The sequence below is a fragment of the Choristoneura fumiferana genome, chromosome 17, assembly GCF_025370935.1.
Source record: "Choristoneura fumiferana chromosome 17, NRCan_CFum_1, whole genome shotgun sequence".
NCBI lineage: Eukaryota > Metazoa > Arthropoda > Insecta > Lepidoptera > Tortricidae > Choristoneura > Choristoneura fumiferana.
This window is the reverse complement of record NC_133488.1, coordinates 12,748,064-12,761,061: the sequence shown is the minus strand read 5'-3', so window position 1 is coordinate 12,761,061 and position 12,998 is coordinate 12,748,064. Positions and strand designations below refer to the sequence as shown.

General features: G+C 36.0%; 1 protein-coding gene across 5 annotated transcripts in view; it reads left to right on the top strand.

The window, feature by feature from the left end:
* Nucleotides 1-12,998, top strand: part of Eip63F-1 (Ecdysone-induced protein 63F 1) — a 47,155-nt gene that overhangs the window by 18,078 nt on the left and 16,079 nt on the right. For 4 of the 5 annotated variants that reach the window (XM_074099821.1, XM_074099823.1, XM_074099824.1 and 1 more), the window contains 2 exons: nucleotides 712-744; nucleotides 7,075-7,162. In XM_074099821.1, coding sequence (XP_073955922.1) covers nucleotides 712-744; nucleotides 7,075-7,162 — 121 coding nt within the window. Of the gene's footprint in view, nucleotides 1-711; nucleotides 745-7,074; nucleotides 7,163-11,893; nucleotides 12,002-12,998 lie in introns of those variants that run through there. The other variant, XM_074099825.1, reaches the window with a different exon arrangement.

Genomic DNA, 12,998 nt, shown 5'->3' with positions numbered 1-12,998 from the left:
TAAGCCATTTTTGAGATATTAAACTTTGAAGACTTTCCGATCCGCATTAGCGATCCCTTCAAATAGCGAACCTACTGTGTTAAAAATAAAGTTGTGTTAAATACTTGTGATGTATACATATCATTTAATAATACTGTAAATCTGTTTTAAAAAAAATATATATACCTCGTTGAGTTTCTTGCCGGATTCTTCTCAGCAGAGGTTTTTCCGAACCGGTGGTAGATTTTTTTTGACATTCATAAGTGCTTGTTATAGCCTAAATTGAATAAAGATATTTTGACTTTGACTTTGACTTTGAAGTGATAAAGTCGGGATTTTCCAACTTTTTGTTGGTAAGGTTAGGTTAGGTTGGGTTATATGAACGTTTCACTGGAGAAGGAAATTGTACAACGAGTTGTGTGATGTGGGCGAAAGCTAGTAGGTATTCATTACGTAAGTAGGAACGTTTCAACAATCGCAAAAAATCAAACAACATGTAATTGTAAACTGTTCAAACTATTGAACGTGTTTTAATTAGAATTCTTTTATATTTTATGTGCTTGAATAATTAAATACCTACATGTGGAGGTGATTTCGGTAAAACATTTCACAATGTAAAGACAAATGGGCGTCAGATTTGTTCTTAAAACAACAAAGCAACAAAGGCCCCCAGCTGTTTACTGTTTTTATTTCGGTATTAGAAACTTCTGTTAACGTTGTTTTTCTTTGCAGGGCATGGCAACCACGTCCAGGAGTAGAAGAAAGGTAAATGTTTATCCTAAATGTTTTATTAAAGCTTTGATTCCAATTTTTGATTGCATTTAATTTCTAATAAATTAGATGTTTTGTGTATATATTTGTTACAATAATAGATAATTATGTTAACCCAAGTATTTGTTCAAATTGTGACATTTTTCAAGAGCCGCGCACAGAGGTAAATGTGAGGAGCGCGCCGAGCCGCGGGGCACGGGCGTTTCGCATACTTCAAATCCCTGACCCTCTGTGTTTGCTAACTATGTCATATCATAACTACCTACCTCCATTCGTTTGTTTTGAACATTCTCAAACGTAGAGGGGTACACTTAAAAAACCACTGTTACAAGGAAAACCGGCACATCCATTCTGACGTTGTGTACCTAGGTTAGATCGCTAAAAAATTGAGAGGAAAACAATTTAGACAATATCTCGTATCCTCCGATTCTTATAGTCAATGACCGCTGCCTGTTAATACGCAAGAGCGCGTTAAATAAACTGTATAAAAATAGGTTGCAATTTAAAATTGAATTAAAAGTACCTAGGCCTGATAGTAACTATTATAATAAAGTGCAAGCAAATAGGATTAGTTAATACTATTTACTCGTATTTTGTTGTACAATCGATCCCAAAGTACTGTATATATAAATTAATTGTGCTCCTAAATAGTGGACACAATAAAAATAACTCTATTAATTTGTCAAATAATTAAGTACCTAGATATATTATCCAAAAAAGGATTTATTATATAGGGACTATCAAGTACGTATTTGAATAGTATTTTAGTGCCTCGTTAGTTACCAAAACAAACAAATTTATAATCACGTCTCTGCAGCCAACATGAGGTGCCAAGTTTAGATAAAACTGGCCAAACTCTGGATGACTCGCCAAATTTTCCAACATTAAACATTACCTATTTATTCCTGTAAAGGTCAATAACAGTTAAAATTATCATTTATATTATAAGAGCGAAGCATAAGCTCAAACCTCGGCTTGTATTAGTTCATTGCCGTTTGCAAGCTATTATGTAGAGCAACTACAAATCATTGAGTACCTAAGTGGTTTGTGGCTATATTAACTAGCTTTGATCGTACCTACTCAAGAGGAGCTCTAATTTGGTAATGACTATTGACTTATATAAATAGAAGGAAATGTCACGTTAGCCGGTGCTACTAAGAAGTCAAAATATTGGCCTGTGCTTTATTGAAACAACGCGTCACGCTGGCGCATGCGATCAGCAATCAGCGTAGGTACTTATGATAAACAAAACTTCGTTTTCCATCAACAACAGCAATTCTATAATACTTGCGCAAATAGCGTTTTCCGAAACAATTTAATTTTAGATCTCCCTTGAAGTTTTCGCGACAGAAGTGTTTATGTAACAATTAAGCTGTATGATTTAGGGCTATCTTTGATGGTGGCTCGTGCGCCGACGCTTTGTTCGCGGGTTTATTTACCGGCAGGCGACCGTCACGCCGAGATATCGTAGATATGCGTATGTTGCATGTGTATGTCATATTTTTTCTGAAAGCCGGAGTCATGGCAGAGCGGCACGGTGTTTACGGGCCGTGGCGCGAGCTCGCGAGTTGACGCCGTGCCAAGCGCGACACCCGCTATTTCTATGCTAACTTCACTCACTCATAACCACTAACAGGCTTCCTACCAATCAAGGCCTTGAGACTTTGAAATGATTGAGGATGTATCTCGCAACCAAACCGATTTGGCTAAAATAGTTTCATACATTTAATACGTGTCACGTAATTAGGATAAAATAAATACTGTATCTAATGTATTGGCAGCTGTCCGATCGACCATCAATGTAATCGTCTGAAGAATGATTAATAGAGCAATATGTTGCAGCAATTACTTACGTCAAGATAAATACACAAAGAAACTATATCACACTTAAATTAAACCTTTTTAATGTGTACTTATACACACATAACTCATATAAACCAAGCATCTACTCGTCCTCGTGTCTTCTGTTATAACTCTATTTGTATGAACGTGAGGGGCGTTGAAATTAATTTAGCATAGGTTAGCTAGCTACTCGTGCCTATAGTCATAGACATAGACGATATAGCATTTAGTTTAATGACGACTTACGACACATACCTATAATATAGTGACATAAACGTAGTGTTTGAAATATGCCATATAGCAGAGATTTATTTGGTTTAACTTGATGACGATTTTTAAATATTTTTAATCAATACTAATCAAAATTTAATTAAGTATATTAAGCTTGGGTTTATGAATTAATTACTTTCCTTTCATATTTCTTCCCTGTATCAAATAAAAAAAAAACATCAAAGATTTCAAAATTGACAATCGAAGCTTCAGGAAAATTATATTTGACATAGAAGAATTTCTTTGAAGTTGCCCGGTATTGTTTGATATTAATTATATTTATTAACACTTGAAATTTGTAAGAAATCCGCTCTACAATAAAACTATTACTATCGCCTTTGTACATCTTGTTATCCTGTTTTCTGTTAATTTCGCGTGATTTTAGATACAATAAAGAGTTTTGCAATACAATACTATTGGAAGATAAATAGCTTTAAATGAGTTGAAGAGTTCCGCCCTGCGGAGACGATCCTGGCTGGACTACCAGGATATCATTACTAGATTATTGTATTGTCACGCTATTTACATAAGTATTCCAAATTTCAAGTCAATCTGACCACTGGAAGTTGGTCAAATTTAACTTGCAAGATTTGATTACAGACAGACAAACAGACAGACAGACAACGGGATGGGTGAAACTAAATAAAAGCTTGTAAAAAGTTAGATGTTCGTAGTTTCAACCGTTGTCAGTAGATGAAACGATAGAGAGCTTTGCATCAGAATGTACTAGAATCTTTGCCAGCGCAAGGCTCGCTTCCGTTTCCCGGAACCTTGGCAAGAGAGGGCTGTCGATTCTTTAACACTCCACGTAGTGGTATGGGCGAAAAACTGGCACGAACATTACACTAGTCGCCTTCATGCTTCATGCCAAACACAGAACGATGCTTGGGTATAGTAGAATATCTCTAAAACCATGCGTTAAAATGACGACACCCGAGCGTCCAGTAATAGTTAAAACTATAAAAAAGTTGTTGAGTTGCCAATAAATACTAGGTAAGTAAGTACACTTATCTCTTTTAGTAGATAAGTTGTAAGAAAATGTAAGTAAACATTATCGTCATCATATTTTGAACATACTTTGATCAAATGAAGGACCGAGGAAGAATGTCTGAAATGCAAGTAAATACGAGTTAAATTTCATCATATTAAGCCCCAAATTACCTCTAGTATAAACTGAAATATAAACAACTGGCTCTTGCCCAGAATTCCATATGCGAAGTATTCGTTTATCGCTATCCTGTGGTAATTATGAAATTTTCCCGGATAAAAACTACCCTATTTTCTTGGTATCAAATCATCTCCACACCAAATGTCATATAAGTCAATTCATCGGTTTAAAAGCATAAAGACATAACCAACAGACCGACAGAGTTATTTACTTTCGCATTAAAATATTTTTAAGCATTCTTTTATTTAATAGAAAGACGTCATTTTATAGGTAGATATTTGGGATCATCTTTTTAGATAAGATTGTGCAACTGCAATGTCAATGCGATGATCGTAACAGCGGGCAAGGTGGGGTGTCATGGACTCGAGACAACTTATAGCTTTGGGTTTTAAATTAAACTAAGAGCAGCACGTTATATATTTTTCCCGGCCTCTGCAGTAATGTACTATACTAATGTCAGGGTTCAGAAACTATTTCGGCGCAAAAACTGTTTGGCGCGGTAAAACTAAAAATAAAACTTTTTTTCTCAAAACTGTACGTAAAAGTTGACATTATTCTTTACATATCGAAAGGTGAAGTGCATAGTTTATGGTCAGCGAAAAATTAAAAAGTTAAAAAGATTGCAGGCGCGCTAGCTCGACAATAATGAATTAGCGCGCCTGCAATCAGTCACAATTTTTAAAAAAGTAAAAAAGGCCATGGACACAAGTCGTATACAGCCAAGTCTAATGGCCGGTATCAGATATTTTGTTGGAACTCCGGACTTTTTCAATTGGGTCTGAAACAGCTTGTGGTGTTTTCGGTAGCACCTGCAGTTTATTTTTAATGAAAAAAAGGCGGGAAAGCATAAGAAAAATATTAGAATAAAATTAAATGTTATAATATATTTTGAGAAAAAGTGTATTCTATTTCAGAATTATTCACCATTTTTGAGAAAAGCTTTATATTAATCTCGGTTGGAATAACAATTGCTAGCTTCGTATTACTTAAACGGACTCGCAAGCTCGTCCGTTTAATACACATACTCAGCCAGCAATTGCCTACTTCCAGGCCACGACAATAATCTACTATTATTGTTGCTTGCGCGCTCTAATATTGTAAAGAGACTTTTCTTCGTAAAGGGTTTAGCAGGCTAAGGAAGGACATGTGCCCCCTGTGAGGTATAGTTGAATTGGTAAATGTCAATTGTTTGTAATATAACTAGTAATCACTCCAACTTTCAGCCCTCTATGTAGAACTGTCACAGAGATAATGAACTTTTTTTTCAAACTCATTTTTCTCTTAATCCATAGCAGCTAAAGCATCAATCAAAATCACAGCTACGTGGTTTGAGTGAGATCTTACAATTTTATTGATATATTATACGTGAAAAAAAATGACAATTTATTTTTCATCTCTCCTGTTTGGAAAGTTTGATTTTCATGTCTAGGTAGCCGGGTTGAAAATTGCGTTTTCATCTCTAGAGTGGAAAGTATTTTATTTTTTTATTTTTCGATTAGCCTTGGAGTCGAAAATAATTGCGTTACGTCAATGACACTTTTTTTTCACGTTTCGTCATGGCCATCTAGATCTTAATCTAGATGCACGTCGTGACCAAGGAGCTATATACAACACTGGAGATTGAACGCTCAAGAAATTTGATCTTTATTACGTCACGAACATATTCCATCTCTTTCTTTAGTTAGGTTAAGAAAGATATGGAAGTCATTCGTGAAATGTGAAAGAAAGAGATGGAATATTATAAATAAGAAATAAGCAATAAAGTCAAACTTCTTCGTTCGGTGTTCAACCCCCAGTTTTGTATATAAGCTCCTTGGTTCTGACCTAGTTGTAACAAACTCGATTTTTTTTATAGTCGGCCGTGTTAAGTGACTAGTCGAAAAGGTACCGTTGGAGGTTGGATATAAGTAAATTCAATTTATTATTATTCTCTTTTTTTGTAGTATTTCACTTTCCTCACCTACAGTCGAAATGAAAAGCAGTGTCTAACTCGGGTGGAATTACCCATTTCCCCTCGAACTATTTTGAATTTGATGTATAGCTGTCACAAAAGGTTACTCAACAGCTGCTATGTTTGGATGCTTTAGCTAGTTTTTTTCATTTTTTTTCAGTATTGCACCAATTATAATCAACTGATTTTTCGTATGGTAGTAGCTAATACTATTTATAAAAAAACTTGTTGGAAAGAGCTGTCAAAAAATATTTTTTTATTTTTATCCTTCACGTAAAAATTATTTATAAACTTGTATGGTATAATCCCACTTAAACCACGTAGCTGTGATTTTGTTTCAATGCTTTAGCTGCTATGGATTACGAGAAAAACTAGTTTTATTTTTTTTATAAAAAATACATTTTTGACGTTATCTCTGTGACAGTTCAAGTTAAAGGGCTGAAAGTTAAAGTGATTACTAGTTATGAGGCGACAAACAATTGTCATTTACCCATTCAACTATTGCTCACAGGGGCCACATGTCTTTCCTTAGCCTGCTAAACCCTCTTTTAACGTATATGTATATCACTCGAGTGTAAGTAGACATCACTAAAGTCGTGTGGTATACGGCTCTCAGTTTCGCGTCGGGTCTTGATGAATAATCTACTATTACTTAAGGTGGTTTTCCACCGGCGAGGCGAGACGAGACGAGGCGAGACGAGAATTGAAATTTGTATGGCAGCGCCCGCGGCGGCCCGCGGCGGACGCGCGAGAATGCATACAAATTTCAATTCTCGTCTCGCCTCGTCTCGACTCGCCTAGCCGGTGGAAAATGACCATTAGACATCAGTTGTATGTTACGATGTGAAAACAATACAATGCCCCTCGATCCGGGCACTCTATTGATCAGTCACAGTCTGATAAGATACCCAACGAGAATGATAAGACTAGCAAAATTGATAAGGAACCCGGCATGTAGATAACGATATTTCTTACATTCACTTCATTGTTTCAAAATACAGTGACGCTGCGGTGTAATTGAGATTTTTATTAGAGTTTAGAAGTACATGTGTGGTGTTTGATGTCTTGTGACAATGGGTGTTTTGTTTTGCAGCAAGAGGATGAGAAGAAGAATAAAAAGAGACAGTCGCCGGTGGACGAACGACCGGTGGTCCCCGCGCCAAGCGAAGCTATGCTTAACAGTAAGTTGTACCTCAGATACTTAATTAGCTCTTTAAGTACCTATACGTTAATGTCCAGATAAAATCAAACGTCAGATATTGAATAGAATAATATGTTGTCGGATACCAAATCTGATTCCTATGTGCATATATATAGGTAGGTCCGTATATAGGTAGAGCACGGTAGATTTGGAAATATATATTAAAATGAGAAATTGTTTCGTGTTTCTATGATATTGTTTCTTGACTAAGCATGAACCAAAAAAAGAAAAATTGAATAAAAAATCATATTTTAATGTCATTGCATCTCACGTGCGGGGACAAATTACACGGGCCGTGACAAGAAAGATTTTTTTCATTGAAGCGTCTAGTTATTATCATATCAATTATCGCGGCACATTTAAACATGCGCGTGACAGAAATAGGAGGGGGGGTTTAAATTAAAACGTCTTGGTTTGGAAGCGGTCAATCGCGAACTAACTTTATTTTTCTCTCTCTATTTTATATACAAGGACTGCTCATTTGTTTACATTAGGGCTGTGACGCTCGGCGGCTATCACGTGTGTATGTGAACGGGCAGATAGCAAGTAGAGCCACCTACGAGGAAAATCGGTAGTAAAGTCTAAAAGTTCATGGAAAACATAAATGAAAGGGCAAATGAAAATCAACACCATTGTTAGCGAAGCCAAACATTTAATTACCATGTCCATTTCCCTAAATTGGTTTGGACTTATGGCAAATACATTTAAGCTAAACTGTTGGCTGGCTTTGCTACGAGTAGGTACATTAGCGTGTGGATTGATACATTTTGTGAAATACTGGTGACAAGCTCGATCCCAAAGTATGTCCCAGTGTCTTCTAGAAAAAAACTAAACTAACCACGATCATATTTTTTTTGCATTTAATTACTTCAAAAGGATTGTGTGTGTAGACAAATGCATATTATATCTGTTGCTACGCGGCTCCTTGTAAATAATCTAAAGTAATGGGTGCTCGGATAAATGGTCCTGGCAGACGCACTTACTTGCAAGCTTAAGTTTAACAGGCACCGCTCTTAAGCAAACACCTGTAGCCCAGCCAACATTCGTTTGACTAGTTTCGAGACAAAGTTTTTTAAAGCTTGAGGGCGTAAAGCTTAAGGTTTACGATTAAGGTTTGCAATACAAAGAGAGTTTTATAGAGACTGCATGTAATAAAGTTAAAAAGTTCAATATCTCAAAAACGGCTAAACCGATTTTGATGAAACATGTCTAAGAACCATCGCAAGAAAACCTGATTTCCTGAATCAGTCCACCCGTTTAAGAGCTACGGTCTCTTTTTGCGTCGGGGGTTAAAAAATTACTTATCCAAAGTAATGGTACAGAATTGATTGACGTCAGAAAGTTTTGAAATTAAAAAACAAACCAGAAAGAAGAGAGAAGGAGAGAATCTAATAAACAAGTAATTTAAAAAAAATATAATTAGTTACTTATGTTCGATATAGTTGCCGTAATAACTAAACGAACTAGGTATGCTTGCCTGATACTCGTACAAATTTAAGACGAAAACAGAAACTGAAACCGGATTATACCATTTTCTAAGAAAAGACTATCAAATTCTTATCGATTTTTACTAACATCTGGAGATAATGTTCCGTTACAATATGTGCCTACTTCTATGTGGTAATTTATATTTATCTGTGTTTACGAGACGGTTTGATTACGTTAGTTATGATCTCATTAAAAGATGAATTATGATAAGATACAATGATATACGAAAAATTTACAACCTAGCCTGCTTAGCAAACAGCGTTTACGTTGTCGTGTTTTTGTAGATAAGACGGGTGCCCCTTGAAATGTCGACAAACTATTTATCGAGTTTTATTTCATCGAAAACAATTCATCGATTTGATGAAACATTTCTAAGATCTATCTCCAGAAACCCTGATTTCAAATAAAATAAAAACTGCTTTCAAATCGGTCCACCCGTTTAAGAGCTACGGTGCCACAGGCAGACACACATAGCGGTCAAACTTATAACACCCCTCTTTTTGCGTCGGGGGTTAAAAATACAATTCATCAACTAGTCATGAGACAGAACAACTAAATATCGCTGTTTATTTCTTCAGCCCGTTCCACACTTAGCCCGCGGATCGCGCGCAATGGCTGCGAAGGGGCGCGAAGCCGCGAACGCTAAGTGTAGAGCCGTTTCGCATATTCTTCGCGGTTTCGCGCTTTGTTCCCCAATTTTGGTCGGTTTTTTGTCCCGCGTCAAAGGGAGCGCGAAGCGCGAACGCGACGCGAACGTGCATATGACTCCACACTCGCAGTCCGCGACCGAGTGTTTGGACTTGCACCGTCGTTGTGAAATTGGTGAAAAATCGATTACGATGGATACATGTCATCCACCACCTTCGTTTTCTCCACCGTTTCTTAATTTGCGTTTTAATTTTAATATGTACATAGTTGTAGTACGCTAACGCGCATAAAGTTAGGGACGCAGCAACAGCTACTTCAACGTCCATATCATTTAACGTTGCGAACATAACTGTGAAAATACCGCGAACCATTGCGAGTGTAGAGTCGTTGTTAAATTCGCGGCAAGTTCGCTCCGCGAAATTGCGCCGTGATCCGCGGACTAAGTGTAGAGCGCCCATTCGACGTATTGCGACTGCGACGAAAAAAGTTAGGTTAAAACTGCGACGCCAACAAAAATAAATCGCTAGTAGGAAAGAAGGTTAGGTTAAGTTAGAACTGCGACCCCAACAAAAATAAATCGCTACCAGGAAAGTAGGTTAGGTTAGAACTGCGACCTCAACAAAAATAAATTTCATTCAAAGTATGAAATAATAAAATATGAAATGAAGTTCTGCCAAATAAACTATCTATTAAATAATGTCCAGAAATTAAAAATCGGTGATTTAAAAATACTCGTTTTAATAATGCGAGGTAATGAATATTCGATTAATGAAAAAATAGGAAACGTTGACTTTTAACTGATATTCGATTAAAAGTTTGTCGACATTTCAAGGATGAACTAGAATAAAATACTGTGTGATCAGTAATCACCTCCCTGATACCTAGGAACATCTCAAAGGAAAAACAATTATCTGTGAGCAATTTGCGGGTGGGCGACGAACCAGTTATCTTTTACAATACTCGCCGTTGCCGTGATAAGTATCTTAGTGGCTGGTTACCTGTAGCGCATTTAAATCACGACAACGTGTCGTGAACCGGCGTCAAGACGTTAAATTGATATTTCCACGTGTCTTCTTTATCTTATCATTTATCGTGTTCCGTCTTAATATGGGTAAGTACCTATGTACTTCTAATAAAATTATTGATGTCGGAGTAAACAAAGATAAAAAGTTACAACTATCAAAGATTCATTTAATACGTTTACTTACAGTGTTGCAAAAATTACTATAGTTGCATTGTATCGCACTTTGAATTTTTTTAGGAATAATTAGGTAGGTATTCATTCAAAAGTTTTGTCTCGGATTGGATATCACGTTATTTACGAGTATTTATTGAGATACTGAGTTACAGGACAAATGTTTTAATACATCTATTTAGATTTAGGTATGAACATATCTAAGTAGATGTGAAATCTCTAGCTTTATACCTACTTAGGTAGGTACACATTTATAATTTGTATGTTTACAAAAGTACGTACCGGTCAGTGAAGGTTAAAAAATATGAGTAGGTACACTCAACACCTTAAAAATAACCAACGCTTATACCTACTGGCATAATATCACAGAGTGGCAGTTGATTTTTAAGCAAGTACTTATTGAATTTATATAAACTTATCTTTGCATTTAATTTTACCTATAGATATCTATTCAAATTTATCTTCTCGTTTATGTTTAAAGTGAAAATATGGACCAGTAATTCCAATTATCAAAGACTAAGAATTTCAACACAGTGACTCATACTGTGTTGAAATTCTTGGGTAGTTATCAGCATAATAATCCCTGAAAATGACTGAAAACTCTGAGTCAGTGACAAAAAATGTGAAATAGTTCCAAGATGATTGCAATTTCCCGAGACCGATATTTCGGGAGCTAATAAGTGTGCGATATCATTTTAGTCTATAATAATACGTAGCAGTTTTACTGGTCATTCATTATATTGGGTAGCCGCACGGTCGGACTCTTGGCAGCGGTCGGAATTCTCTTTGACCGAGATGCGCTGCGACGAGCGACGAGTTGCACGGAGCCATGACCGTCAAACATTTCAACTATTTCACGTACTTACCTAAACTGTTATAAAAGCTACCTACATTGCTAAAAGCAATTTCATTTTATCATTATCCAAAGAAATACCCCGAAGCTCTTACTTTACTAAAGTTAAAGTACTAATCTTGAGTTACAGTACCTACCTAACTGTTTTTATATTCTTTTAAATGTAATTTTCGAGAAATTTTCGCTAAATGGGCGCACTTAATGAACTTAATGAACGACCAATATAAATTTGCTATTTGTTAAATAATAAACATTATATAACAAATGAATGGATCTATGTTGTCTGATAAATAAATAAATAATTATTATTACTAAGTACTATTACTATATACTTTTATCCAACAAAAAAGGAACAGTTAACCTTAGATATTCTGGCTTTAAGAAAACTCCTTCATTAGCTTAGCGCGGAAACTTTTAAACGAGATAAGAGAATGATAGAGTAATCTTTAGTCAATATTACCATGTTATATGCTGGCAGGTTGAAGATGAGCCCCTCATTTTCACAAAATACTTCAAGAGATCTTTACGCATATGCGATAAGTGTTTTAAAATTTTCACCACGTTAGTTACGATACGTTCAGTAAAGCGTTCTTAAAATTAAATAATGGCTGGTCAAAAGAAAGATAACAATTTCTGTGAGTAACTGCCAGTGTTGTTTAAAGTATTTATTCGTTTCTTTTTTACAAGCAGAATGAGACTGAATGAAGACCTAGTTCAATAAGTCCTTGCGTCGCGGTGTGTTAGATTGATTTAAATCGATATCGGGGTTAGTTCGCGTGGTGATAATTCCAAATCAATGCAAAGTATCTAGCTATAAAAGTCACACCAGTTTGTGTTTGCACTTGTATGGTATCTATGAACATTCAGCCACGACCTTTTAATCGAAAGCAAAGTATCTAAGGTAAACGTACGAGTGCTCGTCACTCTCCCAATGTTTGGCATCTTTAGTCTTATGTTATTAGCAATGGTATCCAATATTTGGTAACAAACGTTTCAACAAATATTCATTTAACAAACCACGTTTCGCAAACTCTTGTTTCACAAATTAATCGTTTTATAACACCATATTTCACAAATTGATCATTGCACAAACTCTTTATTTGACAAACCATCACATAAAAAATAATTAGTTATTTGTCAAACTAAGTATTCATTTATTATTTTCGTCCGTTGGCAAAACCACGTTTGTCAAAAAACGTTTAACAAAATGCATCACTTGGTAAAAACTTTATCCATTTATGATAAATGCAAAAGTGTGTGTTTGTATGTATGTTTGTCCGCCTTTCACGTCGAAACGAAGCGACGGTTCGACGTGATTTTTGGCATAGAGATAGTCTATAGGCCAGAGAGTGACATAGGCTACTTTTTATCCCAGAAAAATGCAGTTCCCGAGGGAACAGCGCGCGATAACCGAATTCCACGCGGGCGAAGTCGCGGGCAAAAGCTAGTTAAGAATAATTAGAGGTGCCTGTAGCTCAGGTTAACTTGATTAGGAAAAAAGTTAGGTTAGGTTAGAATTGAGACCCTAAGAAAAACTAACTTATGCCAGTAGAAAAACTAGCTACTGTCCGTACCTATAGTTGCGGTTAAGTTAGGTTAGGCAAGAACTGCGACCTTAAGGAATCCGAAACT